The sequence below is a fragment of the Labrus mixtus genome, chromosome 16 (genome assembly GCF_963584025.1).
Source record: "Labrus mixtus chromosome 16, fLabMix1.1, whole genome shotgun sequence".
NCBI lineage: Eukaryota > Metazoa > Chordata > Actinopteri > Labriformes > Labridae > Labrus > Labrus mixtus.
In genome coordinates this window covers 25,551,286-25,577,091 of record NC_083627.1, presented here as the reverse complement: position 1 = coordinate 25,577,091, position 25,806 = coordinate 25,551,286, and the positions used below count along the sequence as shown (strand labels likewise).

Below are 25,806 nucleotides of genomic sequence, written 5' to 3'. Positions count from 1 at the left end.
GCCTTAAGGTGGAGACATGCAGGAGCTAAAGGTTGAACAGCTGACTGGCAAATTACGGAGGCTGCAACAAGGTAGTGATTGACTGTCTTGAAAGTGAATTAAAAAACATTAAAATACATGTTTTTTGTACTGTAAGTACCGTGTGTTGGCATGAAATGTATGGACGTGTTCAGACCTTAATATTTAGTCTATGGTTCAGACCACACAGCCTTCGAACAAATGATCATCCATTTATTTTTCAAGGATATCATAATAATAATAATAATTATAATTATAATAATAATAGTAATAATATTAAAATACCAGTGAATATGGATTGAATGTCTTCAAAAACATTGACACAATGCTTGACAAAATGATTTTGTAATTTGATTTTTGCAACAGTTTTTCATTAAATGGGAAATTGAGAATCTTGGAATCATTCAAAAGTTTTGCTTTATGGCTGGCCATGCTGGTTTCATTTCATTTGTTTTCACTCAGGCGATTAAGTAAAACGTTTGTACCATTTTCCCGGTGAGATACATTTGATTTCATAGCTACTGTAGACAAAATGTTAAATTGAGGTTGGAGCGACGCGTTTTGCGTGTTCTCTTGTCACGCATGCGCGTTGTTGTGACGACAACTCGTCCTTTGGTGCCATATTCACCTACCTAATAAAAAATACTGTCACTGCTAAAATTATGATCAAACGTTCGCTAGTGAGTACAGTCTTGCATTGTATTTAATAATGCAGCTACAGAACACTTTCTTGACATTTTACTTACTCTTTGTGAAGATACACTTCCGCTTCCGCTGGTAACTCCGCTGTGTTTTTCTTATATCACGTTTTTAAGTTGTTAAAATGACTACAGATGCTTGCTTGTTTGTCCGTCCTCTACATTTTGTTTCGGACCCCCAACAGGTAAACTGCTCCTGTATTGTGAAAACGTTTCAATTTGGGTATATAATATCGATGGGAAGCTTTTTGCGGCTCCTCCAATGAGAAGGCTGGATGTACCAGTCATATGCTAATGAACACGTGTTTTTCTGTATTATACTGTTTTTAGCTAAATCCTTTGTAAATGTACACAGCATGAGTCCGAATATCAATTCAAAACATGTATCTATCGTTACTCAGAAAATTTTGTGTAACGTGAAAACTTGAAACCGTGAGTGAGGCAGCTGTACGGATGGAACATAAGACTATGTGTAACGTCCTACCGGCATCTTCAGTGAGGTACATCCTTACCTGTTACTCCACACGTGGAGTATCAGAACATGATGAATGGAGCTCAATGAGATATGATTATTATCTCCATCTTTCAGGGAACTGCAACACCCTGTAAGACCATTCTGATAATTCTGTTCAAATGAAATATCTGAAACTTTACTTTCCTGTCGGTGATTTATTTATCAGAGCTGTGTGCTAAAACTTCAATTTGCCTCATAACACCTGTGGCTCTGGTTTACTTTGTGTGAGTACGGTGTGTTCCATACCTGTATAGCATAGTTACACTTATAACAAAAATGTATTTTTATTTAAGGTAAAAAAGTCCTGGAAGAAGAAATTAAGATGACCAAATCAGTCAGTGACTCTTTGCAGAAAGAACTGGCAACATGTAAGGAACACCATCATCAGTAATATTTCATTTTAATGTACTAATTACTTGTACTTATTCTACCTTCTGTATTAACCTGTTGCTGAAGTAGAAATTAACTATTTGTTTTTTGCTAGGCAAACATGTTTGCTAGATGCTATTGATAATACAATGTTCATTTTTAAACTTGTACATCATATAGGAATTGCTTTTCTTATAGTGCAATCTGAAGCTTACCAGCTGGAAGGAATCCATAAAGAAAAAGAAGGTATACACAGTCTAACATCGATTTTTCTTATATAATTATTTATATTCCAGTAAGTCTGAATGTGTTATGCCATGTTGTACATTCATGTTTATGTGGAATGTGACTGGAGATAATTTTAATTGCCATATATTGTAGATATAGACAATACGTTTTTAGATGATAATAAGCATAATCACTGGGATGTTGTTCTCCAGAGTTGTGCAGGAAGCTGCAGTTCCAGTGTGACGAGTCTGTGCAGGACTCTGCCAGGTGACTTTACTCAAACCAGATCATAGAATACTATAGCATGTCTTTGGATTGTGCTTCCATATGTTGCTGACCCCCTAATATTCACTAGACATTTTTTCTTTCTTTTACCTTGTGTAAAATGCAATGGTATGTTTGTAACACTAGATGGCAGCAAAATCCTTAATAAAAATAACTATCAGATGTCGGACATTGTTCATAAGATGTTACAGCTGCACACTTACTCCATGCTACAAACGTTTTTAAATGACCACTTTTTCATAGTGCCCTTCATCCAATTAGAGTATGTGGAGATCCAGTTGTTGTAATTGTTTAATTTCGTTGGTGTGGACTAATAGTGCAGCTTATGAATGTTTTAAGTCATTTTTAGAATATATTACATCAACAATTTTGTCATTTTATCATTTTTGAATTGTGTTGGTTAGTTTTTGATTATAAGCTATTTCCTGTACGAATAAATAGACTACATATTAATAGTTAGTGACCCACTCTTAATACTACTTTCTGAGATAGGACATTTTTGTTTTCAGTCACAGGATCATTATGGGATGGTATTCCATTGTATTCAGTATGTCACAACATATTTACTTGGTAATGTGCTTGTTCTTCAAGTTTGGCAATCAGAGCTGGACTCTAATGTAACAACATTAATAAATGCCTTAAATTCTGCGGTGTAATCACAGAACAAAACATCAAAAAGGTAACAACAACAAAAAAAATCACAGTTTTAAGAAGTATATATTTAAAACCTTGTTACAAGTCTACCAGGCATTATTTTTGAACAGGTAAAATTGTGTTATAATAAAAATGTTTCCATTTGAAGAAATGTTATGAGTTGAACTGAGTGTTAGATGTTTGTTTTGCAGGCAGTTAGAGCACAACAAGAAAAGTGATGAACTGCTGGAACAGTATCGATGTGAAATCCAGGGATTCAAGCTTAAACACAGAAAGCAGCGGTACTTATTTAGAGTGCAAAGAAATATTCAATTCAGTCAAATAATCGGACAATGTTAACTTCGATAAAAGTTTTCTAAAGTAACTCTTATTTTTCAGCATGAAGTTTGAAAACCAACTCCAGTTACTGATAGAGCAGCACAAAAATCTGCACTCTGTTTTTGTAAGTTAGTCTTTTGATTTTTTAAAAATAAATTCCCATGTATTTCCCCTCTTTGGGATAAAATGCTGAAGATTTGAGTAACTTTTGTCCATCAAAATTTTACCACAGTCTCTGGAAAGGCTCCCAGGTGAGATAGAAAGCGCTGAGAAGACAAAAAGTCAGCTATTATCAGCTGGTAAGTTCCCTTTCAGGTTTAATGCACAAACATACATCATGTATAACATTTTTCAATACACACATGAATGAAGTTTGTTCTCCATTTCCAACATTTTTTTTTTTTTTGGTAATTCCTCAAGAACAAATGAAGTTGGATCAGCTGCACAGTCTTGAAGAGCAGCTAGAGGAGGCAAAGGAACTGAAGCAGCCAGGGTCTACAGGTGCAGAGACTTATGAGGAGTAAGATGCATATAGAGGTCATTTGAAAGAATCAGAGGAAAATACATTTTTTCACTTAAAAATGTACTAAAATAACAAAAAAAATTATCACTTATTTATACTTCCCACCTTGGTGTAAACTGTTCCTGTTTTTAATCTATATATAATATACACTTGTATAATATAATATTTATGGGTTCTTAACTATTTTACTGTTTCATTGACAATATTATTTTAATTCTTCAAGACATGTAACTGATTTCATAATCTGGATTTTTTTTCCTGGTAGATATGTGAAATTGGATTGGAACATAATTGATATCTAAAATGTTTTACTTTCTGTGACGGGTGGGTGACGGGTCATTTTTCAGGCTTATGCTGTGCATTAATAAAGTTGTTTTTAAATGTTGTGACATGGTTGACAAATGGGTTCATTTTAATTACATATACATGAAAACAGGACAACCACACACTACAGTTAACATAGTGTAAGTATTTACACACAGGAGCCTTCAGGTTAAGTTTCAAAGTCATTTAATAAAAGACTTGCAAACTTTCCAACACAATGTAATACTATCTCAGGTTGTGAAAAACACATTTCCCCTAATCAACACCAATTAGTTTGTACAGCCAAGACCACATATTTACACCTTTATTAAAAATGAACAAGTCACAGCAAAAGTAAGGTAACGGTGACCATAATCGTATTTCATTATTAAAACATCACCAAGCTCTTCATACATAAATATTTACATTATCCCATGAGAAAGCTGTAGCCCCTGATGTGTCTGCATAGCAAAAGACCACTCAATCTTTTAAATTTTTTACAAAAGACATCAAGGACCGAATTATTTGATGCTCAACCGGGCTGTCAAGCAGCCTGGAAACTGTACAATTAAACTAAACCCTCGGTTTAATTATGTTTAGACCGAACAAAGGAACTTGCAGGGCGTAGCTCAAGAAGTTAGATAACTTGTGTATGCTGGCAATACCTTGCTCCAGTACTGCAAAATGCACCCTTTCTATTTTTGTCCAATTTTTTTTTACAGTTAATGACTTGTTAAATATCTGAGAACTGAACATTTGGAGTAATTTCAAATGGCTTATTTTTTAATTTTATTTTTTAAATTGCAGTAGTTAAGGGCAGCTGTGTACAGTTTTACTTTCCAATTCATATGGACTGCAAAAGAGAACATTACTAATACATTTCAAACACAACTCCTCTACCATGAGCACTGAAAGGCCCCTCTCTAACTGGTCATTTGATATCCTTAACCCTGTTAAGTCATTTCACGCCTTAACGGAAAGGTACGCATCTCTTTCTGTAGAGGACAAAGTTCACTAAAAGCTCTTTTGATTGAAACCATGTTTCTGCTACTTTAACTTGAGTTAACATATTCTTTATAATTTTGTCTCACTCCATATACTCTATGATCTCGCACACTTGTCCTTACATTTTCAACATTCATCACTTCATCGAAGTCTATTCCTCTTCATAACAACATACTGCATATTCTCTATCGTCCTGTGTGTTAGTCCTTCCAGCTTTGGCAAAGCCCTTGTCAGCCATTGGCACATGTTGAATCCACAAAGGCACTGTCTCCCATTCAGTTTCAAACAAGTTCTACCTGACACTTGCAAAGATACACAATGTTGGTAATATACATGTTCATTCATATTTATATTCCCTCAGGAGCAATATGTTCTTTCTTCCTTTTTATTTTTTCAACTCCCTCATTCATGTTCATACAAAATCAATTATCGGTAATTTGCCTAACCTTTTTCTGGTTGATGAAACACCAGCCCATGCAGCCAATGTACAAGTAGAGTCAATTCTTTATCTCAGTCACCATAAAAGGTAAAAGTAGTACCAAGACTTGGCAAACGGGCACATTCCAAACTCATTATCCAAAGTTTGTTTTCAGCATTTTTATATATTGTCTCTTCAAGTTTTATTACTTTGTGTGAAAGTCAGGAAAGGCTGTGGTGTGGAGCCACAGAGGTACTTTGATAGAGTCGTTGGCACATATGGGCAATTGTTCTTTTGATCATCTTGCATAAATAGTTTCCATATAAAAGGTCGCTCCTCCATCTCGTTATCCCAGGCTATTCCCCATCTGTAAACAGAACAGGGATAACAATGAATGCATTACAGTATTAAATCCAGCTCGTTTTACAATGTACTGTCCCCCTCCACCTCATCTTCACTGTTAGTAATCAAAGACATCAGATGACAGTCTTATCTAAAGTTCTCACTTGACACATTTGAAAAGAGAAAAGTAAAACCTATTTTCAATTTATTTTCTTTCGTAGCAGAATAACCCATAAAAAGTAAATTTTAAATACGAAGCAATAAATAATAGCTTGTCCACCAAAGTTGACTTTCAAATCCGTAATATACGTTAAATTGAAATAAATAAATCTGTATTTCAATATTTGTTCATTTGATATCCTTTCTGCAAAAATCATCCTTGCTGTGATAGGCTACCTCAAAGCGGCTGTAGACCTTCTTCTCCTTCCTCAAACTCTCTATCCTCTGCAGCAGTCCCTCCCTCTCCTGGACGTTTCCTGGTGGGCGGAGAAATCGATTTCTTCTTAAGGAGTTTTGCCTCTCCAGTACCTTCTCCCCATTTTCACTTTCTTTTCCCCCTCCTGTTTCTTCCCTCTCCAGACGGTTCTTCTGGCTATTGGCGGAGATTTGCTCAAGAATCACTTTGGTGTCATCTCTTAGGTTGCTACTAAAAATAACAGAGCCGCCTTGGGCCTGGTATCTGGTTGGGCCTGAAGTGCTAGTTGTTGTCTTGTGATTGGCTGAAGATGGATCAGTAGCAGTAGGTCCTGTACTTTTTCCTGCTGAACTTGGCTTTTTGCTTGAATCATCAGTGATCTCCATGACCGTGTTCATGCCCTTATCATCTCCCGATGATTTCTTTTCTTTATCCTTTGGCCCCAGGAATCCCTTGAGCCTCTGAGTCTGTTTCTTTAAGAAGTCAAGTGTCTTGCCCTCACCTTTTGCCTCACCAAGAGTGTTGATGGATGTATTAGATCCCATAACCTTTTGCAGTCCTTCCTTTGAGTCATCACGTGGCATAGTGGATGAACTTTGAGAGCGGCTCTTTTTTAGTTCACTCTTCTCTGCATCTGTTGCATCTGTTGTCACTATCTCTTCACCACATGAGATACGACGAGGATTCAGCGCTTTAAGCTTCAGTGGGTCCCTCCTAAAGATCTTTGGCGAAGCAAGTGGCTTTAGGGACTTAAATATATCCTTCTTTTGACCCTCTGATGCAGTCACCTCTTTTTGAGTTTGGTTTGTCTCTGAAGACTTCTGGTTGCTCACATAAGGCTTGGCAGTGATTATTGGTGGTTTTGAGGAACCAACTGAAGGTTTGCGAGTGAGCTCTGCCAGTTTTGCAGATATGTCTGGCCTCTTTGGTTCAGATTCTGCTGAACTAATAGAAACTGTTGGGATTTCTGGAGCTGTGTTTTTGGGAGGTGTATCGCTAAGGTCTGACTTTTTTTCAGCAGGCTCTGTGTCTTTTAGCAATGACTCTGACTCTGCCATTTTTGAGGCTTTTCTCTTGGCAGCAAGGTCTTGAAAATACTGTAGTCGACTAGCTGGGTCATTCATGTTCAAAGATGCTGATGTTACTTTAGATTTCTCGACAGCTGGTATTGTCTTATCCTCTTCCTTAGTTTTCTGAGATTCAGCTTTTGCTTGAATGTCATCTTTCAAAACAGTGTTCTTTTCCTCTGGCTGTTCTTCTTTCAGTTTCTCAATCTCATTTTGCTTCTCCTTCTCTTTTTCCTCCGCCTTCTTTCTCCAATCAAAAGGCTCACGAGTCAGTGATCTTCTCTTCTCCAGGATCTGGGCCACAATTGAAGAAGTGCGTACTGAGTCTAACTCCTCATCTATCTCTGTTGCTGGTTTAAGGCCTAGGCTACCACTGTGCGTTTCGGCTTTGGAAGATGAAAATATCAGTGAAGAACGCAGTCGAGAACTGCGTTGGAGGAGTGGGTTAATTCGTGTGCGGAATGATTCATGTTTGGATAAGAGGAGCTCCGGACCCTCTTTCATCCCCACATCAACACCAACCTCCCTTGGTTTACCCCTATCTGTCCCCCTCTCCCTTTCTTTTGCAGCCTCCCTCTCCTTTTTCTCCAGTGCAAATGGTTTTAAGTCACTGACTGACGGAAGTAGATCCTTTGTTGTTGTTGTTGATAAAAGGTCTTTACTGCTGCTCTCAGGTAAGATGGGCTTACCAAAGCGGGGTCTCGGGACATCTAGTCTGGGTTTAGAGGGAACATTTGCTTGCTCTTTTATTCCAAAGCGAGCAGAACTTTCTGGGTCAGTTAGCTGTTGAGATGGTTGAGGATCTTCAAATGCATCAGGCCCCAAAGGCTGCGCAAGACCCTCCTCTACACCTTCCTCATATGAGCTTAGATAGGAATGGATTCTCCAATTCCTCATGCCATGCCTAGCTTCTGCATCTTGTTCATGCTCTTGATCAGATTCCTTGGGGAAATGTTGCTTCTCTGGTGGATGGGGCTGTGTGGGTGAGTTCTGACAGGCATATGCCTGACCTATTGTTGGCCTCTTTTGAGAAGACCCTCCTCCATATCTCCCAGCTAATGGAGCAGCCTGGTGCCCATCAGGTCCTTTCAAATCCTCTGATGAAAAGTAGTCTCTGCCATGATTTCCTGGTGGAGGCTCTTTATCGGAGCGAAAACTTGAGTCTGAATACTGATCGATAGAGAGATGTGAATGGCGACCTCGGTGTCCATGGCCTGAACCTGGCCCAGGCCCTTCATTGTGGGAATGGCTACTTTTGGTCTGCTCCCTGAAAATATCAAATCAAATCAATTTAATTTAAAGAGAAAATTCGAAAAAAACCGAGTTGAACTGTACAATAAGATAACAAAAAAAAGATACTTCTTATTTTTTATCAACATATAAGACAACATTCATTTGTGTGTGTAAAAACAGTGACACATGAGTGAATTTGTAATAACTAGGCTTCCAAACAATAGTGGGTATTAAAGGTTTAACTACCTGTGGAAGTCTGTCTCATCCAGATTGTTCATGACTCTGTGCTTCATGTATTGCCTTGAGGATGAGTAGTTTTCCTGGGTTCCCTCCGCATAGCTGTGCCTCTGAAAGGCACTGCTACTCATCTCCATCTGCCGGGACACTATGGACCTTCCCTGCTCCAGATATGACTGCTGCAGACGAAACTGTTGCTGTGAATACTTCCCGATTGTAATTCCTGCTCCAGGTTCAACGGTGTGGCGGAATGGGTCATTCCTCCGGAAAGGAAGTGCAAGGTTACGATCAGAGTCTCCATAGGGAAAGCCAGAGGTAATCTCAGGCGGCCTGCGGAAACCGATGGGTTCACGCAAGGACTGGGTCCTCTTGAAACCGTACTGGCTGCTGAAGTAACTGCTAGTACTGCTGGTGTCAGAGACTGCAAGTGACCGATCAGATGGGTCAATGACTAGAGGCTCTGATTGAGCAAAGAGAATACGAAATTCTTCATCAAAGGTGGAAACCAGCTCCCCGAGGAAGAGGTGGGCAATGGAACGATGGATCTTCTCATAAGACCACATGAAACTATAAAAAAAATCAAAGAATAGTGGAGGCAATAAGAGTAAATGAGTGGATAAAAGTTATTTCATAAACTATGAATAAACCCTTTTAAATGGCTCACCTGTAGTTGCCACTTAGTACAGCACTGCAGTCAGCCAGAAGGAAACGATCTTTCACCTGCCCTTTAAATGATTTCCCACTCCGTGAATGATAGGTTATTCCTCCCACAGTCCTTACTCGCATCATCTGTAAAAACCATTCAATTTCAATAAAAATCATGTTATGGGCACAATTTAACATTTGTGAAAATGATGAGCAATTGGCACATATGGGCAATGAAAGAAGTAGATAAAAAAAACCTCTAACACAATGGAGTACTATAGGATGGCCATCTGTTAACCTACTCTTTTTGGAAAATGTAAAATAAAAAAGAAGCACACTTACAGGATTTAGATCCAAGTTGACCTTGCAGTTGACGACCATTGAGACGAAGTGATGGGCATCTTGCTCATCCAACAGAATGTAAACAGGAACATGTCGTGTTGTTGCATCCAAAAGGTCGGAAAAAATGTCAACATCTGTGAATATGTCCATCACAACAGCAATAACCTGAAGAAAAAGAGCAGACACAAGAAACTAGTTATTGTTTGATAGGGTCAATATGGTCTTAGCCTAGGTTAGCCTAGTTTTATACATTTCAAAAAATTAAACAGATATTTAAAATAATTTAGAATGGTATTTTTTTTACCCATTATTGTAATAATATACTGTATACAAAGAAAGAAGTTCAATTTCAGATTAAAGCATATCATAAAATGAAATGAAAATGAAATGAATGTGTAAAAATACTTAAAATAAAAGTTTGCAGATGACAGCAACAAAGTACAGGTGTCTGCTGGTCTTTACACATAAAGATGCACACACCTGTGTGTCTATTTATTAAGTCTTGTATGTCTGTATTCTGTTTACTACCTCTCCTCTTTCACTCACTTGGCATGCTTTCTTGATGAGTCTCCTGGCCTGCTCCTTGATGCTTGGCATGTCTGGGTCAGATGGGTTGACCAGAGTGGTGACCTCTGTTGGCCCCCTGAAGCTGTGCTGTGGCAGTGGCCAGCCCAGGTCCAGCCCCGGTGCAGCCAGGTCGGACTGCATCGGCCAGTAGGTATCAGAGGAGCCATCAACCTCGTGACCTCCTTCATGGTATGTCAGCTCTGGGACGCTCGATGATAGGTTAGGGGTCTGGATTGTGGACTTAATAAATTCAATTTCCGGCTGTGCCAGGAAACTCACCACATCTGCGCTCTGGAGGAACTCATAGTAGCCCTAGTGTGACATGAGACATACCCAAAGTAATTACATCATAATACCAGGCTAGGTATCTTTTTGAAGTATTTTAAATAAATGTTATTAAAATACAGTTAAAGTACAAAGTTTCTGTCTTACCTTAATGTCCTTTTCTATCAAAGCATCAATAGCTAGACGGTACTCCTCACGGTAATGTGGGGGCAGGTAGTTTGGGTCGAGAGGGTTTTCCCCAATCGATGAACTCTGAGATCGATTTGGCATCTTTGGAAAGAGAGTTGGGACCAAAAGTTCTGACTCAGGGTTGAGTAGATTTAAAGGAGGTACATTTTAACCTGTGCAAAAAGTCAGAAAGAGACACACTGTCAGTATACAGGAGAATGATGTTTGGACACAAAAACAGAAATCACATTACAGGTTTCCTAGACGTAGAGAAACTAGCATTCTGCTTCAAAGGCCGTTGAGTATTTTCATGTGTACACACCACGTCTCCATCATGGATAAACGATACTACAACTTCTCCTTAGGTTGGTGAGAGAAATAATGCTTTGACTCAGAATACACAAGTGAACCTATAACCTCTAACACAAAGCTTCCATTGTTGCAAAGTCAAAGCTGGAGAAGTCAGTTCAGTGTACGCCTTTGATTCTAACACACCGTTGCTGGCACACAATAACAAAGGCTTATACTCCAACAGATGTTAACCTCTTTGACAGATCACCACAGAAATATTATTCTGCCAGGGCACATTTACTATAGTTTACAAGTCAAACTAATGGCGTCATTGAAGAAAAAAGATACAAATCTTGAAAGGATAATTTATCATGAGGTGTTAAATTAATTCTAATGGTTACTGTTTTAAAAGACTAAAAAAGACAACTTGTGCAGTATAATATGTGAAGATAATCTTACAACCAATAGATATACCTAAACAAACAAGTTATTTCTAACTTGCCTTGTAAAACTTTATGGCATCACACACCATAGTAGCCAGCTTAATTTTGATTAATTAATTTATACTTATTAATCCCGCAAGGGCAAATTCGATTTTACACTCTGGCTAATGAACATGCTACACACACATGTACAAACAGGATCCTATGGACATGTATTACTGGAGAGGTTTTAGAGTGAGGGGGCTGCCCACTGTGAGCGCTCCTGGGCTGGTGGGGGTGGGGGGTTCGGTGCCTTGCTCAAGGGCACCTCAGCAGTGCTCAGGAAGTGGACTGGCACCTCTTCAGCTACTGGACTGTGCCGGGACTTGAACCAGCGACCCTCTGGTTCCCAACCCAAGTCCCTACAAACTGAGCTACAGCCGCCTCAAAGTTTGGTGGTTAGAGTTTTTTTTCAGCAAAATAATATTCAGCTGTTGAGAAAACTCTTTCAAGGAAAAAAAACTAGTAAACTAAAATAAGCTGTGAATTGGATTAAGATAAAAGTGAAGTCAGAAGATTTGAGAAAAGAAAGAGAGGTGTAAGGAACAGTTGTGAAAGGCATTAGTAACTTTCATACTGGTGTGGCACGCTTCAAGTTGCTCCTCAGACCACATCCTCAAAAATCTGTCAGTCGTAACATAAATTGATTAAGGAGAGCTTGATGAGTAAGCTAATAGACTTGAAGAGAGTTAGTCATAATTGAAGGTACAGTGATACAGCATTATTACATAATACTTTGTGAACGCGTAATTGTTCTGAAACAGATGGTAAAGAAGTGAATAATTCACTCTGTAGATCTGTGTACCTGAAGAGTCAACGCTTCAAAATGTGTCACTTTGATATATTAGTACCAAATTCTCTTTCTTCAAGCCTACAAGAGACGGTAAGGGAGGGGAAATATAGCTAAGCCTGACTAACAGAATCTCTATGACAATAAAGCACAAGACAGTAATCTTTGCAGCTTTCATTTATTTTAATAGTTGTTCTTTCTGGAATACTTTCATAGTCACAAATAGGCCGGCTTCATCAAAAATCATCAACAGTAGAAAATGCCACGAACATTTCTCTAGTCCAGGGTGATGTCATAAAATGACTAATTTGATTTGACTAACACTTTAAACTTAATTATACTGTCAAATAAGACAGAAACAACAGAAAACCTTCACATCTGAGAAGCAGAAACAAAGTAGTGTAATTATTGTTTATATGGTATTTTTTTTAAATCTTCTTTCACTTCTAACAATAATACCTATTAAACAGTATAATGATAACAGATTACACAACCATGTTTCACCTACTCTTTAATCCACTTTGTTAAAGGTGCACTATGTAGATTTGGTAGTGACATTTGAAAGTTGGAGAAGTGAAACAATTCTATGCTATATTTTCTGAACTAAATACACAAACTTTATTCAAAGGAAAAAATGGGTCCCTAGAACACATTTTTCGGAGCTAAAAAGATACCAGGAGAGTTACGGTTTCACTGTTGCGGGCCCTCCACCATAACTTCTCGTGTAGCATTTTATCTTTTAACAGTTTTCCAGGGGGCAAACATTCCTCTGAGGACAGTTTGTGTATGGAGTTATGAACATATACTACAGAATTTGTACATTTCTCCAACTTTCACATTTTTCTACCAAAACTTGTTAGTGCACCTTTAAGTTTACATTTGGCAATCATTATTTCTTATGTGTTCATTATTTGTGTATTAATGTTTCTGCTTTCCAAAGAGGAAGTAGTTAATCACTGCCACTTGTAAGACTTACTTTAGAATTAGAGAAAGGGATGCAAAATAAAAGAGGATGCATACGAGACAAATCTCTCTGTGCTGGATTTTAACCCACAACAAAGTTGTGTGTATGCTGATGTCTGAGTGGGAGGGTGAATAGGTGTTTAGTGAGGATGTACCTGCTTTACTTTGTCATGTTTTTCTGTAAAGTTCCACACACACACACTTGAAGACTATTCGTGATAGCAAAGGGCTCCAAGTCCTAACCCGCAATCATGGGGAGAAGCTGGTTTACCAAGAGGCCTTGTGAGTCATTGGGTAGCCTGGTCTGGCCTTGCCTGAGGATAACTTGTTCAACGTTGCTGTGCGATGATTCATCTGCTAGCAAAATGGCTGACATCCTGTTTCCATTCTCCTTTCTAGCTATAGAAGCAAGGCTTCTGTGTGTCTGCTGTTCCAATTTAAAAGTTTTCCTGTGGGCAGGAAGACGTGTAAGCCGTTCATACTGCTTGGAATATTTTAACTCTTGCCAAGGAATAGAAATAGGAGATTCCCAAGTACTTTGATCTTTTTTTGGTATGCATTTAGTTTTAAAGAAATGCAGCAGCCTGGGGCCTGTTCTGTACACACATGTAATGTGCTGAGGCGGCAGTAAAATCCACAGGTGCATACCTGAGGACTTGTGATTACAGCCAACAACAGAGATATGCATCTGCTTGCTTGTCATAATGATGAAAACTCAGAAAAGACATCTAACATGGCAACATAACAAAAGAAACACAACATGAGTCGGAGTTAAATTTTGATATAACACCGTTCTTTCAATTATCCTATTAAAGAGAGATACAAATAATGCCTGACATACATTAATGGAGAGATGTCAGCGTGAGGGGGCTGCCCTGAGCTGGTGGGGGTCAAGTGCCTTGCTCAATGGTACATCAGAAGTGTGCAGGAAGTGAACCCGGACTTGAACCTGCAACCCTCTGGTTCCCAACCGCAAGTCCCTTCAGACTGAGCTCAACCGCCCCCAAATACAACAAAGACAACCAGCCAATTCTCACAAGAGAGGAGCTTGGTGTTAGCAATTTTCAGAATTATTGCCTGAAAAATAAATTGGTCGACTGGTTGAATTGTCATTTAAGAATTCTCAAACTTAAAGGAACAAAGGGAACTGGTACAAATCGACCCCTACATGGATATTAGCTACTCAGGTGACTCGAGAGCACCGCAGCACTAAACAAAGCCTGAGGGTTTCCAATTCACCATCCTGACCTCTAGGTCACTGCAGAATGAGGCAAAAGACAAATAACACAACGTAAGAAGCATGTCCGACTCTCTCTACCACACCTGGCCAACTGCTAGGAAGCTCAAACAAATACTGACGCTTTGTTTTTCATTATAGCAACAGTAATTAGCATCAAACTGTCGATGATAGGCATCTGTCTTTTCTTCTCTCTCTGTTCCTCCCTTATTTATAAAGCTTTCTGTTGCTCAAACAAGGACTAGCCTGTCCTAAATGTCAGCAAAGCCAGTTTGAAACTCTAAACGGCCACAGGACAGGCAAGCGGGAACCAACCGACAGCAGAACTTCAAGGCTGGTAAACCCAATGTTGAGATGTGTTCAATGTTTGCTCACTAAGCGTATAAATGATCTTATGTCGAAGGTGGAGAGAGAGTATGTGGAGAGCTGGGGAAGTGTGCATTTTTTAATCTGTCTCAACTTGCAACAAACAGAAATAAGCCTGAGGAAACACAATTTTTCAAGCACAATCTCAAAAAAAAAAAAAAAAAATTCACTCCCTTTCTGTTTTCTGTCCCACACACATGCATCTGACCACGCCTCGCTAAACAAACACCACGATTGATCCGGCATACCTCTTCAGTCGATTCAGTTTGTACGATAACTGAGTGTGAATGGATCGAGAAAACAATACCTGAAAACAGGTTTGGAGGGATGAGCCAGTAGTCTCCTGATGTCAGGACCTTTCAGTGCCACTTTTCTTAAGATTAACACACAAAACAGAGATAAAAGTCAGAATGGTGCACGTCTCTCTGTATCATCATCACACCTCATCTCATCTGTTGAATGCCACTGGAGAGACCGCCCGAGGTCGTTTGTATGTATACTGTATGTGAGAATGCATGGCAGCACCCATCCTCCCACAGCAGCACTGCTAGAAAAACAGGTCCTCGTCTTCTGACTCAACTGCCTAAATGTCTGTGGTCATCTCGAGTGGAAAACCAAACAATATCAGCATTCATAAATGTTTCTACTTGTCTTCCTCTCAAGCACAGCAGCAAAATATATCTCTCACATGAATTACAACACCGATACAAGCAGACAATGAGCCCCTGTAATGCACACAATGCAAACAAAGCCATGAATGGGATGCAGCCTGGGACGTTTGGCTAGTGTGACAAGATGAAACCTATAATGAGAAGCACACGAGAAGAAAAGCTCCACAAAAAAAAAGCTGGCACTACAAACTCTTTTTTCCCTAAAATTGCATCCACATGTAGGACTTTTCCTACCTAGTGAGTCACTCTGAGTGACTCAAGTCGGAGCTTGCAAAGGTGAGGTTTGAATCAATACTTTGCTCGTTTGTATAAAAGCTCTAAATTAAATTGATCCGTGCACATCTGCGTTAAAGATCAAATCAAAGCCTTTTGATCAAAGTCAATAGGAGAAGACACGTGCAATAAGAATGCAAGGATCTATTATATCTCACCGTCTTTAAATTAGAGGGCAAAGATTGGGCCTAAAAACATAGCCATGGCTGTTCTGCATACCATGGTGCAACCAAGCATCAGACATGCTTGTAAAAGTGTCTCTGCCCTTAAGAGCATCATTTATCTCCCATAGTTTACTACAGTTCATTGACATTTTAGTCTGCTTTCTCATGATTTCCATTGCTTTGTTATTTTTGTGAGGTGCTATGTGAATGCAGTCATAATTACAGCACAACACAACATGGACAAGGCTCTACAATGTCAAAAAAACATGTTTGTCTTGAGTCTCTTCAAAGGGCTGCAGAGACAGCAGCAGCAGTTTTGTCAGTTGCCAGCCAACACGGATCCCTCTGTAGGCCCAGACTATAATAACACCACTGTTCAGGTTTTGCAATGAGCAGCAATCACCTGGATGACTTAATCCTCTATAAACTTTAGGCAGGAGGTGAGGAAAGTTACAAGCATTTCACTTTTTTCTTATCCCACCCATATTAGTGAAGTAACAACACGATGGAGCTGAAGTAACTGGGATAGATTTCGGAGATATAAAAGCAAGAAGATAGAATTAAAATATTGCAAGGGACAGAAAAGAGTAGAATAAGAGGCTTTCGTAATAAGACGCACAGAGGGTATAGATAAAACAGGATGCTATGTAAGATAAAAGTCCTCTGTACGAATGGTTACTTTGTCACAGTTACTTTGCATTCAAGAAGTTTGTCTTTAATTCCGCTCCGTACCTCCCAAGTCCGAAAGAAAAGCTCGTCTCCTGTCGTATCTTTCTAGCAAAGAGTATCGCTCCACCTCCGTGAAACCGCCGATGTGCGTTCCTTCCCGTCCGTGCGTCACATTCCTCAGATCGGGCAAGAACTCCACCCAGACCCCCGGCGTGACCCCTATTCCAGTACTGAGCAGCGCAGACAGTCGAGACAAGGCAACACGGACCACAGGCCCGGGCTGAGAGCTTCACTGGGCGGTGGAAGGACCTCCAGAGTCTCCGCTAATACAGAGCAGGACCGCACAATGAATGAGGAAGCAGCCTGTTAGGCAGAGCTTTCCCACCGTTGAGACTCCTCCCAAAGCCGTTGAGCACTGGGGACATCTCAGCTTTGGAACTTCACTCCCAGTGGCACATTTCAAAAGCGCTGCTCTTCATGTCATGTCATGACTGCTGTAGACTACCTCATTAAACAAAGGACAGTTCTTCAAACCTCTACTCCAAACTCTTTAAACAGACCTTTTTCCTGTAGTTTTTGCCAATAGAAAGCCTTAAAACCAAAGAGACTATTTCACTTTATTTTCCTGGCTATTCTATTTTTTTAGCCTACGTCTTGTACCTGCATTGTTATGCATTCATTTGTGCAGTCTGAAATTAAATAGTCTTTCAGGATTGGCATTTCATCTCTACTGTGTAGTGAATGGCTGGGATGCCAATAATGTTTTCTTAATTTTTAGGCCTCCTGGGAATTTGTTAGATTGAGAAATCATTTTAAAATGCATTATGTAATAGCCTAAAGAAGAAGAAACAGCACTGCCTTCCTCAAAGTAAATTTGGAGTTATTTGGAAGCAATCATCTTAGGTTTTATTTTTATTCCATTCTCCTGTGATAACAAGGAATTTCTGGTTGTTTTCTCGAGATCTTGACTTAGGCCTACTTATGTAATTATCTCGAGATAACAACCCTGGTTTTCCTTGATAACAAGTTAATTTCTCTAAATCTCAAGTGAAAATCTTTAACGACCTTAAAACGGGAAAACCAGTGTTGTGACCCTGAGATAAGAAGATGAATAAATCGAGATCTTGAGAAAACAACTGATGTGTGTTACCATGGGAAACAGAATAAGATAAAACATAAGGATGCATGTTCCATACAGAAGCCATTTTTAAACTGCTTTTTAAACTCCACCGTTTTCATATTTATTCTGCAACAGTATAATATTGGTGTTCCAGTCTGTGTATTCACATTGCGTTACAGCGTTGCGGAAGCACAACAACGTGGGAGCTCCACATACACACACACTCAGACATGCTCACACACAAGACGCTGCTCGCCCCTGCTGGCTCGCCCCTGTAACCCCTGTGTTACTACCTTCTGTGGCGGAACAGAGGTGCGATCACTTCAACATTCAAAGGCTTGACATCACAGGGGTGTAAATATGATGCCTTAAGTGCTAAAAAAACCATACTGTTTCTCAATTTAATACATAAAGCCTCACTTAGTTAGTTATGACTACTTGTGGCTAAATCTAGCTAACCCTAGATCTATGTTACTGTGTAACTGATATACTGTAACTTATCCTTTTCTACCGCCACATGTTTACAAGAGTAAACGATAGCCCCTTTTTGAGAATAAGTTACGTATAGGTCAAGGTCATATTTATAATTTTAAAAAAGTAAATAATGTTGTACCAAAATCTTTCATAGCTAACATAAAAAACAAACTTTACAAAAGAATTTAAGAACACATCAAGCTTCCTCTAATAAATTTGCAGAAGTTTTGCAGGGTTTCTTACTGACCTTGAATGAGTCACCTGTTGTTTTTCTTTATGCCAAAACCTTTTTGTGGAATCAGCGGACTTCAGCAGTTCTCTTTTCTATATGGAGGCGCAAAACCTGCTTCTTTGCCACAGGTATTTCAGATTCATATCTCCTTCTGGAATTTGGTCAGGATTTGTAAAGCTGTTTTTTTCCCCCTTAAACTTACAGACACAGTGCAGATCATGTAACTACACACATATCAAGTAACTCTTTTAGTCCTGGATGTCCCCATGTACATATACAAACAATACTTTAATACCAGTTTCTCCTCACACTTTGACCAAAAGGAAATTATTATTTTGATATTTAGATTTATTCTGTGCTTCGCAGGTTTTATTGCAACATTTTTATGGATTGTGTAAACTGAAGAAATCCCTACTTCTCATTTTTATCCTTTCTCATTTTGTTTGTATCACTTGCACCCAATGACATCAGCTATATTGTCATTAAAACTTAAACCTGATAAAACTTTACAATGCTGTGTTTGTGCAGTTGGTATGGGCTGTCCTTTGTCCTGAAACGTGTCTATCAGACAGACCACACCTTGTTTCATGGCCCTCTGATAGCAACACACTTATGAGCATGATTGTGTGTTCAGTCCTGCTCCTAAGGGTGTGCCTCTTGTTTGAATGTCTGCCTGCGCACCCATAACCTAGAAAGCTGTTATGGACTCACACAGTGGGAGCCATTTTTCTGATCTCTCACGTTGGTTCTCTTCCAATTCATGCAAATGTGCAACTCTCAGCAGATTTGACTAGATATGAAATGTGAGGTTTGAGTAAGCCTACATCTGTGTGTGTACGCAGAGCATACTATCTGTGTTAGTGAAACTTTATCTAATGAAAGAAGTACAAGTGCCAAGAGAGAAATTAAAGGTCTGCTTACATGATCACACTCTGATAACAAACTCTAGCAGGTATACAGACGCTGAAACGCAGGGTGCGGCCGCTCAAGGAATGTGCTCAAGGCATCTAACCACACCCAACGTACTGCTCTCTCTGTCTCTCTCTCTATCAATCTATCTATCTTTCTCTGCTCGTTCTCCTCCTCTCTGAGTCACCTGGCAGTCATTTAACAGGTGTACAGGTCTGGGCAGAATCCAGGCAGCACAAAAATCCTGGCCTGCATCTGGGCATGCCTGGATGGGGAGTCAGCGGTTACCTGGAACTATTTGAATTCAAAAAACTTTATTGAAATGGATGTGAGGGTAGGGGTGAACAAACAAGTTAATCATATATTAATATAGAGCACAGACTTTAGAGATAAATAGAGAACATAAAGTTGATTATGAGATGTAGGGACACCATAAAGGTTTTACTGCCAATGATAAAAATAAAAAAAAACTTGTGTTTTAGAGATCATATATCCAGACAAATGTGTAGGAGAGCAATGTGTCCACCATCTTAAAGGTAAACTCCCGCACACTGTCTGACTTGCAAACAAACATGTATTGGCAACGTTTCTGTACTAGACCTTCATCAAGCAAACAGTAAGATAAAATTGGCAGGACATCTTAAATAGGAAATGACTACAAGCCTACAACCAATCATCATTATGAAGACGGCTCTGAATCAACAAATTAACAAAGAAATAAACACCAGCTTCCTGATTGAGAGCACACACCAAAACAACTTCTGAAGGCCTTTGAGGCAATTCCAAACAAGACATCAATTTATAATTTTCAGTTCAGGGGACAAAATTGACAAATGAAACATGTAAGGAGCTTTAACTGATGAATTATGTATTATTGTTTTCTGAGTGAGATGATGGAGGAATAACTTTGTAGGATTTGAAGAGTAGTTAATTTGATCAGGTTAATCCAACATCAACAGTTTGCAGGATGCCACTAATTGCTGCTCTTTTTTTTTTGACCAGGTAAGATGTAATCTACAGATCTCCTCTGGTGACACTGGTGAAAATATTTTTATTTCGTGGCCACAAATTATTATTAAATTAGTAATTCATTGCCACAAATTCATATTTTGAGATTATGAAATATTATTTTGAGCCCAAGAATTATTCTTTTGAGGCCTCAAATTATAAATTTGTGGCCACGAGTTATAGAATTTTCATCAATGTCACCAGAGGGGCTCCGTAGTAATCTGAAGCTCTTTGTTATTTTTCCCCATCTCCCTTCAATTTAGTTGTGAGCAGCATGTCTACATCTCATTGTTTCAGGGAAACTTAATATCCATCAACTGGAATTTACTTCAGCGCTGCAGAAACATAAAACAGAGAGTTTACTCTGAATCTGCTCTTGCCTTGTCTCTTTTTCTTTCCTCCAGCCTGCATCTCTCTGGCCCTGTGAGCTTTCCCAGCATGCTTTTCTCACGCTGTAATGTCACACCTGAGTATAAGGTGACTCTCAGGAGCCTGGGGCTTTGAGGTCATCTTTACACCACTTTGCTGGGAGACAAAGGTGCACACACTTCTACACTGTACAGTACATGTGTTGCAATGTATTTGTGCATGTGTAGTTACGGCAGACTCTCATGCCAATGAGACGACACTACGAGCCCATTACCACCCACCATATAATGATATTTCCACTTCAGTTTCTTCAGGTCATATTTCTCCCAACAGAACAGGACAGAAATAACTCTTCTCACCAATGAGTAAGAGAGTCAAACATGATCCTCAATAAGTAAAACAACATAAGACAATGTAAGATGTGTGTGTGTGTGTGTGTGTGTGTGTGTGTGTGTGTGTTCGTGCATGCATGTGTGTGTTATGTAATTGTCATTATGTTGTTACGACCGATGTCACCTAAATAATTGTTGTCAAGTCCTTTTAAGATTTGTCTTATGAGCCTGCCAAAACCTGCATAAAAAAGTTATCATTCTCTCTTGACTGGAGACGCTGACAAGCATTATAATCACTTCTTAGCACTACATGAGGCTTTAATCGAATTCTCAAATGGAAAGTCCCCACACTGTTTTTAAGTTCAAGTCAGCGTGTGTGCGTGTTTTTTGTGTTTGGGAAATGACAGCGTCACTAAATACCTCTGACAGGTGTTGTCATTCTAATGAAATGAAATGATGGTAATGGTTATCAAGGAAGCACTGTGCATAGCCTGACAGACAGGTAACAACGACAGGGTAAACATGGGTCTGATTTATCGAACCAGCTTGACACCATCTCACTCTTATACCAAACATACTAAAGTTGAAACTGCAACAAATATTCCTTGAGAAGAAGAAAAAAAAATACAGACCTTTGGACTTGAACTTTATTTTTAACTTCAGCAGACAGAAAATTAGTTCTCAACAGGCTCAGTGAGCACTCTTTGTTCAGACACAAAGTTTATATGTCAATAGTGTGGTTAAGGTTGAAACCACACAAGCTTTTTAAGGAAGTTTAAGAGGAAAAAGTCCTAAAAAAAAAGGGGGAGTGAAAAGCACTTCAGAAGTACAAGAAGAGAACAGAAACCATTTCAAAGTAGAAAGGAGGCACACTTTGTTGGTGCCAATAACTCTTTCAGAGTGTCTTTCAAGAATGTGCGGGCAGAAAGAAGGAGATGCAAGTGGGTGGGTCTGGTGATATATGTGCAACAAAGCAATTAAGGATATCTGTCACCAGCCCAATGGGGGCACCTGCTTTACTGCCTCGTCATGAGGTGGTGTGATGTATTAGATATATGATATACTTTACTGTACATGACTGTAAAACACATGACTGTCACTTTGTTTCTGTTTCTTTTCAGCTAGTTGGTTGGGCAACAGGTGTATGGATATTGTTAAAAAAGAATATTGTTTAAGTATAATGTCTGTATCTGACAAACAAAGTGTGTCATAGTTTTCTGGAAATATTTACCCACAGCGAAGAAAAGGGACCCAGGATTATCAAATTTGAAGTAGAACTTAAAGTGGAAGCCAACAGGGTCATTGTAATACAGATTTTGTATTAGATGCCCTTTAACTTTTCTTTTCCAGTGTTGAATAACTACAACTGTAGCTATCTACTTTTGAATCATGAATGTCATTTGCTGATTCACTTTCCCCATTCCTAAGAAATAGGCAATGCTTCGCAGGAAATTCCAGGATGGCGTATAAAATAGTTGTTGGCATTGTAAACCAAATAGAAAGAGCCACCATTATGTTTAAACGCTTTAAATTTCCATCCAACTTTAGTCAGTGGAACAACAAACCTGTTGTGTTATACTGCCCCCTACTGGAATGAACATCCAGAGCCTCAGTATGTGTGGGCTGACATTTGTCATCTTTCCTTAGAGAAACATAATAAAATTCAATTCATGGGCCATGATATGACTTTGTTTAAGACCATTTTGTATAATACTGGTTAGTATGTTCCATATCCCTTTAATGCTGTTTTTGTTTTCATCCAATATTTTTTTATAGCCTAGTAATCTTCCCTGTGTGGTCTTAGAATATTATCTAACTTATTTTCTACATTTTTTACATTTTTTACATTTCTTCCTATTTAGTTCTATTTTTTTAATAAAAGTGTATTTCTTAGCGAACCCTTTGTAAAATCCTTACATTTTAAGTTCTCCAATATTGTTTTATTGAACAGTTTTCATCAAATAATTAGCTTAAAATTCTTAACTCCTCAAATGTATTTCCTGTTAAGTGAAAGAAAAAATGGGTTTCAATGAAAAAACAATAAACCAAACAAAGTGACAGTTTTTCTTTTTTGAAAACATGTCATCAATCCAGTCCATGAACATCATATAAGGGCCTGGGGCTTTGTAAATACAGCCAATAATTGCATTTTTGTTTTTTGTTTTCTTTCTAGATTTGAATACATAAATTCAAGTAAGTGATCAATAACAGCTGTCATATCCTCCAACACCCTCATGTTTAAAGATGTATCCACATACATGGCTACTCCTCCCCCACCCATTAATTAATAACTAATCTGTGGTTGTTACAACAAGATAACATCCCTTTACATGTGTTGCAATTTGTTTACATGAGTCTCTGCTCCACACTAGTGTGTGTGCACCCAGAATGGAAAACGAAAGTGTGATGTTAAGTTTCGTTTTCCTGAGTATCAGCTGCTTGGGGATGATAAATAGAGAGAAGACTGCTGACAGTGCCAGAGCTGTATCCAGACTCAGAGCTAAGGCATCTTTCCATCTCTTCACCTCCTTCGAAAACGGACCAGCTAACAACATGAGCCCACCCACAGGTAACACTTGCAGCTCCATTGAGATAATACGTGACATTTTTTGCTATAGCCGACAGTGCGGGTTTGTTTTGCTTCTGTTGTCTGAACAACCTCCCTTTTTGCTGAGGGAAGGTTTAAAAAACGGGATCAGAAACATGAGGTCATTTTTAACAAACTATATTCTTATGTAAGTATTTGTTCCCCCTTATAGTTTTAAAGCATTGTTGTTCTTTCCATACTTGCAGACTGGATTCCTGGCTTGTGGAAGGACACTTTTGATGATATGCTGAATGATGACAACGAGCTGGACTATGAGGACCAGTGGACTCTCAACTTCAACTACAACCAGACAGAGGAGATCACCAAGGAGGAGAGAAAGAGAGGCTGGAAGGTCTACTGCCACTGTGCTTATGGACAGTATGTATTTGTCTAAACTGTCAAAGAATGTGGACATTAGCTTTAATATTTAATAGACATTTAGATCAGGGTGTACGACACAAATCTGTTGCTAGTTCAATAAATAAGTAGTAGGCTAAGTTGTTATGCCCTCTTACTCTTTATTACTGATGCGTCATCATGCAAGGTCATGTGATGAATAGATTTTGTTTACTGTGGGCAGGTCATGCGAGGTATCAAAACAGTGTCGTTGTGTGGAAAAAGCTGGTACTGCACCCTGGGTAAAGAGGGGTGTTCTTGCATCTTTCTCAAGAGCATCAAATAACAGAAATAGCACCAGTGGGGGAAGAAGTAACTGGATTATTAAAAAAAATCCAAAAAGAAAATATTTGTTATGAAGAATGGTCAATTAAAGAATCATATTCATTGTTTCACTGGATTATGATTAGTGATGCATAATGTTAACATGTATACTTAAGTGTTTCGGTCTGTAAAGATAAAGATAATTTTATTTATTTATTTACAGCAGAAAATTTTAATATTTAAAAAAGTATTACAGTTGATTTATATTTAATAATAATCTAAATCTGCAAAGTAACTAGTAGCTCAAACTGTCAGATACATGTTGTGGTCAACTGAAGTATAACTACCTTTGAGGACTTTTGGCACATTTCAGCTCTGGGTTTAAGTTTACATTGTTACATAGTACGATTGATCCTTTTTAACTTGAGTCTCAGATGAATTTCACAAACGTTCATGACTTAACTTGTTGAGTCTCACGATGAAGCTCTATGCCTCTGACCCTCTTTTGTTGTCCTTCATTCACAGTTTCCGGTGTGAAACCTGCAAAAAGACCTGGCCTTCAGCTCGAATTGTGGTGTTGTTCCGCTACCGGCTGCGGGGTGACCGGGGGACGGTGATCATGCGACCTTTTGGACAGGCCTGTCGCCGTTGTCAGGACGATGAGTTTGAACTTCCAGGTTTTTCCGAGGAAGAGGTGGAAAAAGCCTTCCGCAGGCTTTTCAGCAAAATCCGGAAGAATTGCTATGATGATGACAGTGATGATGGCTCATCTACATGCTCCAAAAAAGTGTTCACTAAACCACATGAGGCGTCTCTGTGCGAGGCCTGCAGAATGGGCATCTGCTGTCAGGATGAAGACTAGAAGTGTGTGTGCGTTTGTGTATGAGTGTTTGTTTTATATTCACAGAGGTACAAAAATCAACAGGTTGTTCGCTTGTGGGCGTAAATACCCCGATTTCACTGACATTTTTATGTAGTTTTGCATTCATAATGGTTAAAACTTTATATGCCATAATATCAGGACCAATAACAGATTGTTCTAGTGTTTATATCCATCCTCTTGTAATTTTTGATGGGTCCAATAAAGTGTTAAACCTGGGCACGTTTCATTTTGGGATATTGGTTTTGTGCTGGTGTCCTGTTGATGTGTAAGTATTGAGAAATAATTCAACTAAATACATTAACTTAACTAATGTTTTACCATTTTATGCTACAATATAACTACCCCACAACATGTATTTGTTTCTGTTTACATGCAAAACAGCTTAAGCATCAATTAAATGATCTTTTATATTAATAAATCATTCAAATTAATTTAATGCTACAGTTCAGGACCTGCAAAGGGATGCTTGGATCAAAGATCACAGCCAAAAGACTTAGTAATAGATTTCAAATATATTATAACTCATGAGGGATGGAGCAGTATTATTCATAATATACATTATGTTGAAAAATATGAAATTGTGTTGATATTGTATTTATATGTGTATGTTTAGAATTGATACTTTAACCTAATTACAGACTTTTACTCTTTTGACAATTAGGACTGGATCAACCAAAATAACTAAAAACTGA

At 38.7% G+C, this 25,806-nt stretch overlaps 3 protein-coding genes and 1 non-coding gene across 6 annotated transcripts; 3 read left to right on the top strand and 1 right to left on the bottom strand.

Annotated features, from left to right (window-relative positions):
- The first annotated feature begins 657 nt into the window (after positions 1-657).
- Positions 658-4,149, top strand: si:ch211-199g17.9 (uncharacterized protein LOC108180085 homolog). 3 transcript variants are annotated; one of them, XM_061060526.1, is made up of 8 exons: positions 658-901; positions 1,524-1,598; positions 1,798-1,845; positions 2,040-2,094; positions 2,958-3,047; positions 3,145-3,208; positions 3,317-3,383; positions 3,505-4,149. In XM_061060526.1, exons 2-8 carry the CDS (start codon positions 1,553-1,555, stop codon positions 3,606-3,608), a joined length of 474 nt encoding a protein of 157 aa, XP_060916509.1. In that variant the 5' UTR covers positions 658-901; positions 1,524-1,552; the 3' UTR covers positions 3,609-4,149. The 3 variants fall into 3 exon arrangements, with proteins under 3 accessions (XP_060916509.1, XP_060916508.1, XP_060916510.1); XM_061060525.1 differs by lacking the exon at positions 658-901 and adding an exon at positions 1,216-1,321; XM_061060527.1 differs by lacking the exons at positions 658-901; positions 2,958-3,047 and adding an exon at positions 1,222-1,321.
- On the top strand, positions 1,206-1,337 carry LOC132991716 (U8 small nucleolar RNA). Its single transcript, XR_009676229.1, has one exon. It is a non-coding gene; the product is annotated as a U8 small nucleolar RNA (small nucleolar RNA).
- Positions 4,101-16,931, bottom strand: fam83hb (family with sequence similarity 83 member Hb). The gene is made up of 8 exons (XM_061060523.1): positions 16,604-16,931; positions 10,614-10,807; positions 10,161-10,493; positions 9,615-9,779; positions 9,292-9,416; positions 8,637-9,194; positions 6,072-8,424; positions 4,101-5,700 (listed from the first exon to the last, which is right to left on the bottom strand). The coding sequence occupies exons 2-8, from the start codon at positions 10,734-10,736 to the stop codon at positions 5,680-5,682; spliced, it is 3,678 nt and encodes a 1,225-aa protein (XP_060916506.1). The 5' UTR covers positions 10,737-10,807; positions 16,604-16,931; the 3' UTR covers positions 4,101-5,679.
- A 6,465-nt stretch (positions 16,932-23,396) lies between these two features.
- Positions 23,397-25,331, top strand: LOC132991314 (receptor-transporting protein 4-like). Its single transcript, XM_061060051.1, has 3 exons — positions 23,397-23,553; positions 23,778-23,949; positions 24,757-25,331. The coding sequence occupies exons 1-3, from the start codon at positions 23,430-23,432 to the stop codon at positions 25,091-25,093; spliced, it is 633 nt and encodes a 210-aa protein (XP_060916034.1). The 5' UTR covers positions 23,397-23,429; the 3' UTR covers positions 25,094-25,331.
- Positions 25,332-25,806: the final 475 nt, after the last annotated feature.

Bases quoted from the DNA above. Each gene is read 5' to 3' on its own strand.
- si:ch211-199g17.9 (XM_061060525.1), top strand. From the start codon at position 1,282: ATGATTATTATCTCCATCTTTCAGGGAACTGCAACACCCT. The intron at 1,599-1,797 runs GTAAGGAACACC...CTTTTCTTATAG, and splicing joins GCAGAAAGAACTGGCAACAT to TGCAATCTGAAGCTTACCAG. The intron at 3,048-3,144 runs GTACTTATTTAG...CTTATTTTTCAG, and splicing joins CTTAAACACAGAAAGCAGCG to CATGAAGTTTGAAAACCAAC.
- fam83hb (XM_061060523.1), bottom strand. From the start codon at position 10,736: ATGCCAAATCGATCTCAGAGTTCATCGATTGGGGAAAACCCTCTCGAC. The intron at 10,494-10,613 runs GTAAGACAGAAA...ATGTCACACTAG, and splicing joins TGATAGAAAAGGACATTAAG to GGCTACTATGAGTTCCTCCA. The intron at 9,780-10,160 runs GTGAGTGAAAGA...CTTTTTCTTCAG, and splicing joins TCATCAAGAAAGCATGCCAA to GTTATTGCTGTTGTGATGGA.
- LOC132991314 (XM_061060051.1), top strand. From the start codon at position 23,430: ATGATAAATAGAGAGAAGACTGCTGACAGTGCCAGAGCTGTATCCAGA. The intron at 23,554-23,777 runs GTAACACTTGCA...CCATACTTGCAG, and splicing joins CAACATGAGCCCACCCACAG to ACTGGATTCCTGGCTTGTGG. The intron at 23,950-24,756 runs GTATGTATTTGT...CTTCATTCACAG, and splicing joins TGCCACTGTGCTTATGGACA to TTTCCGGTGTGAAACCTGCA.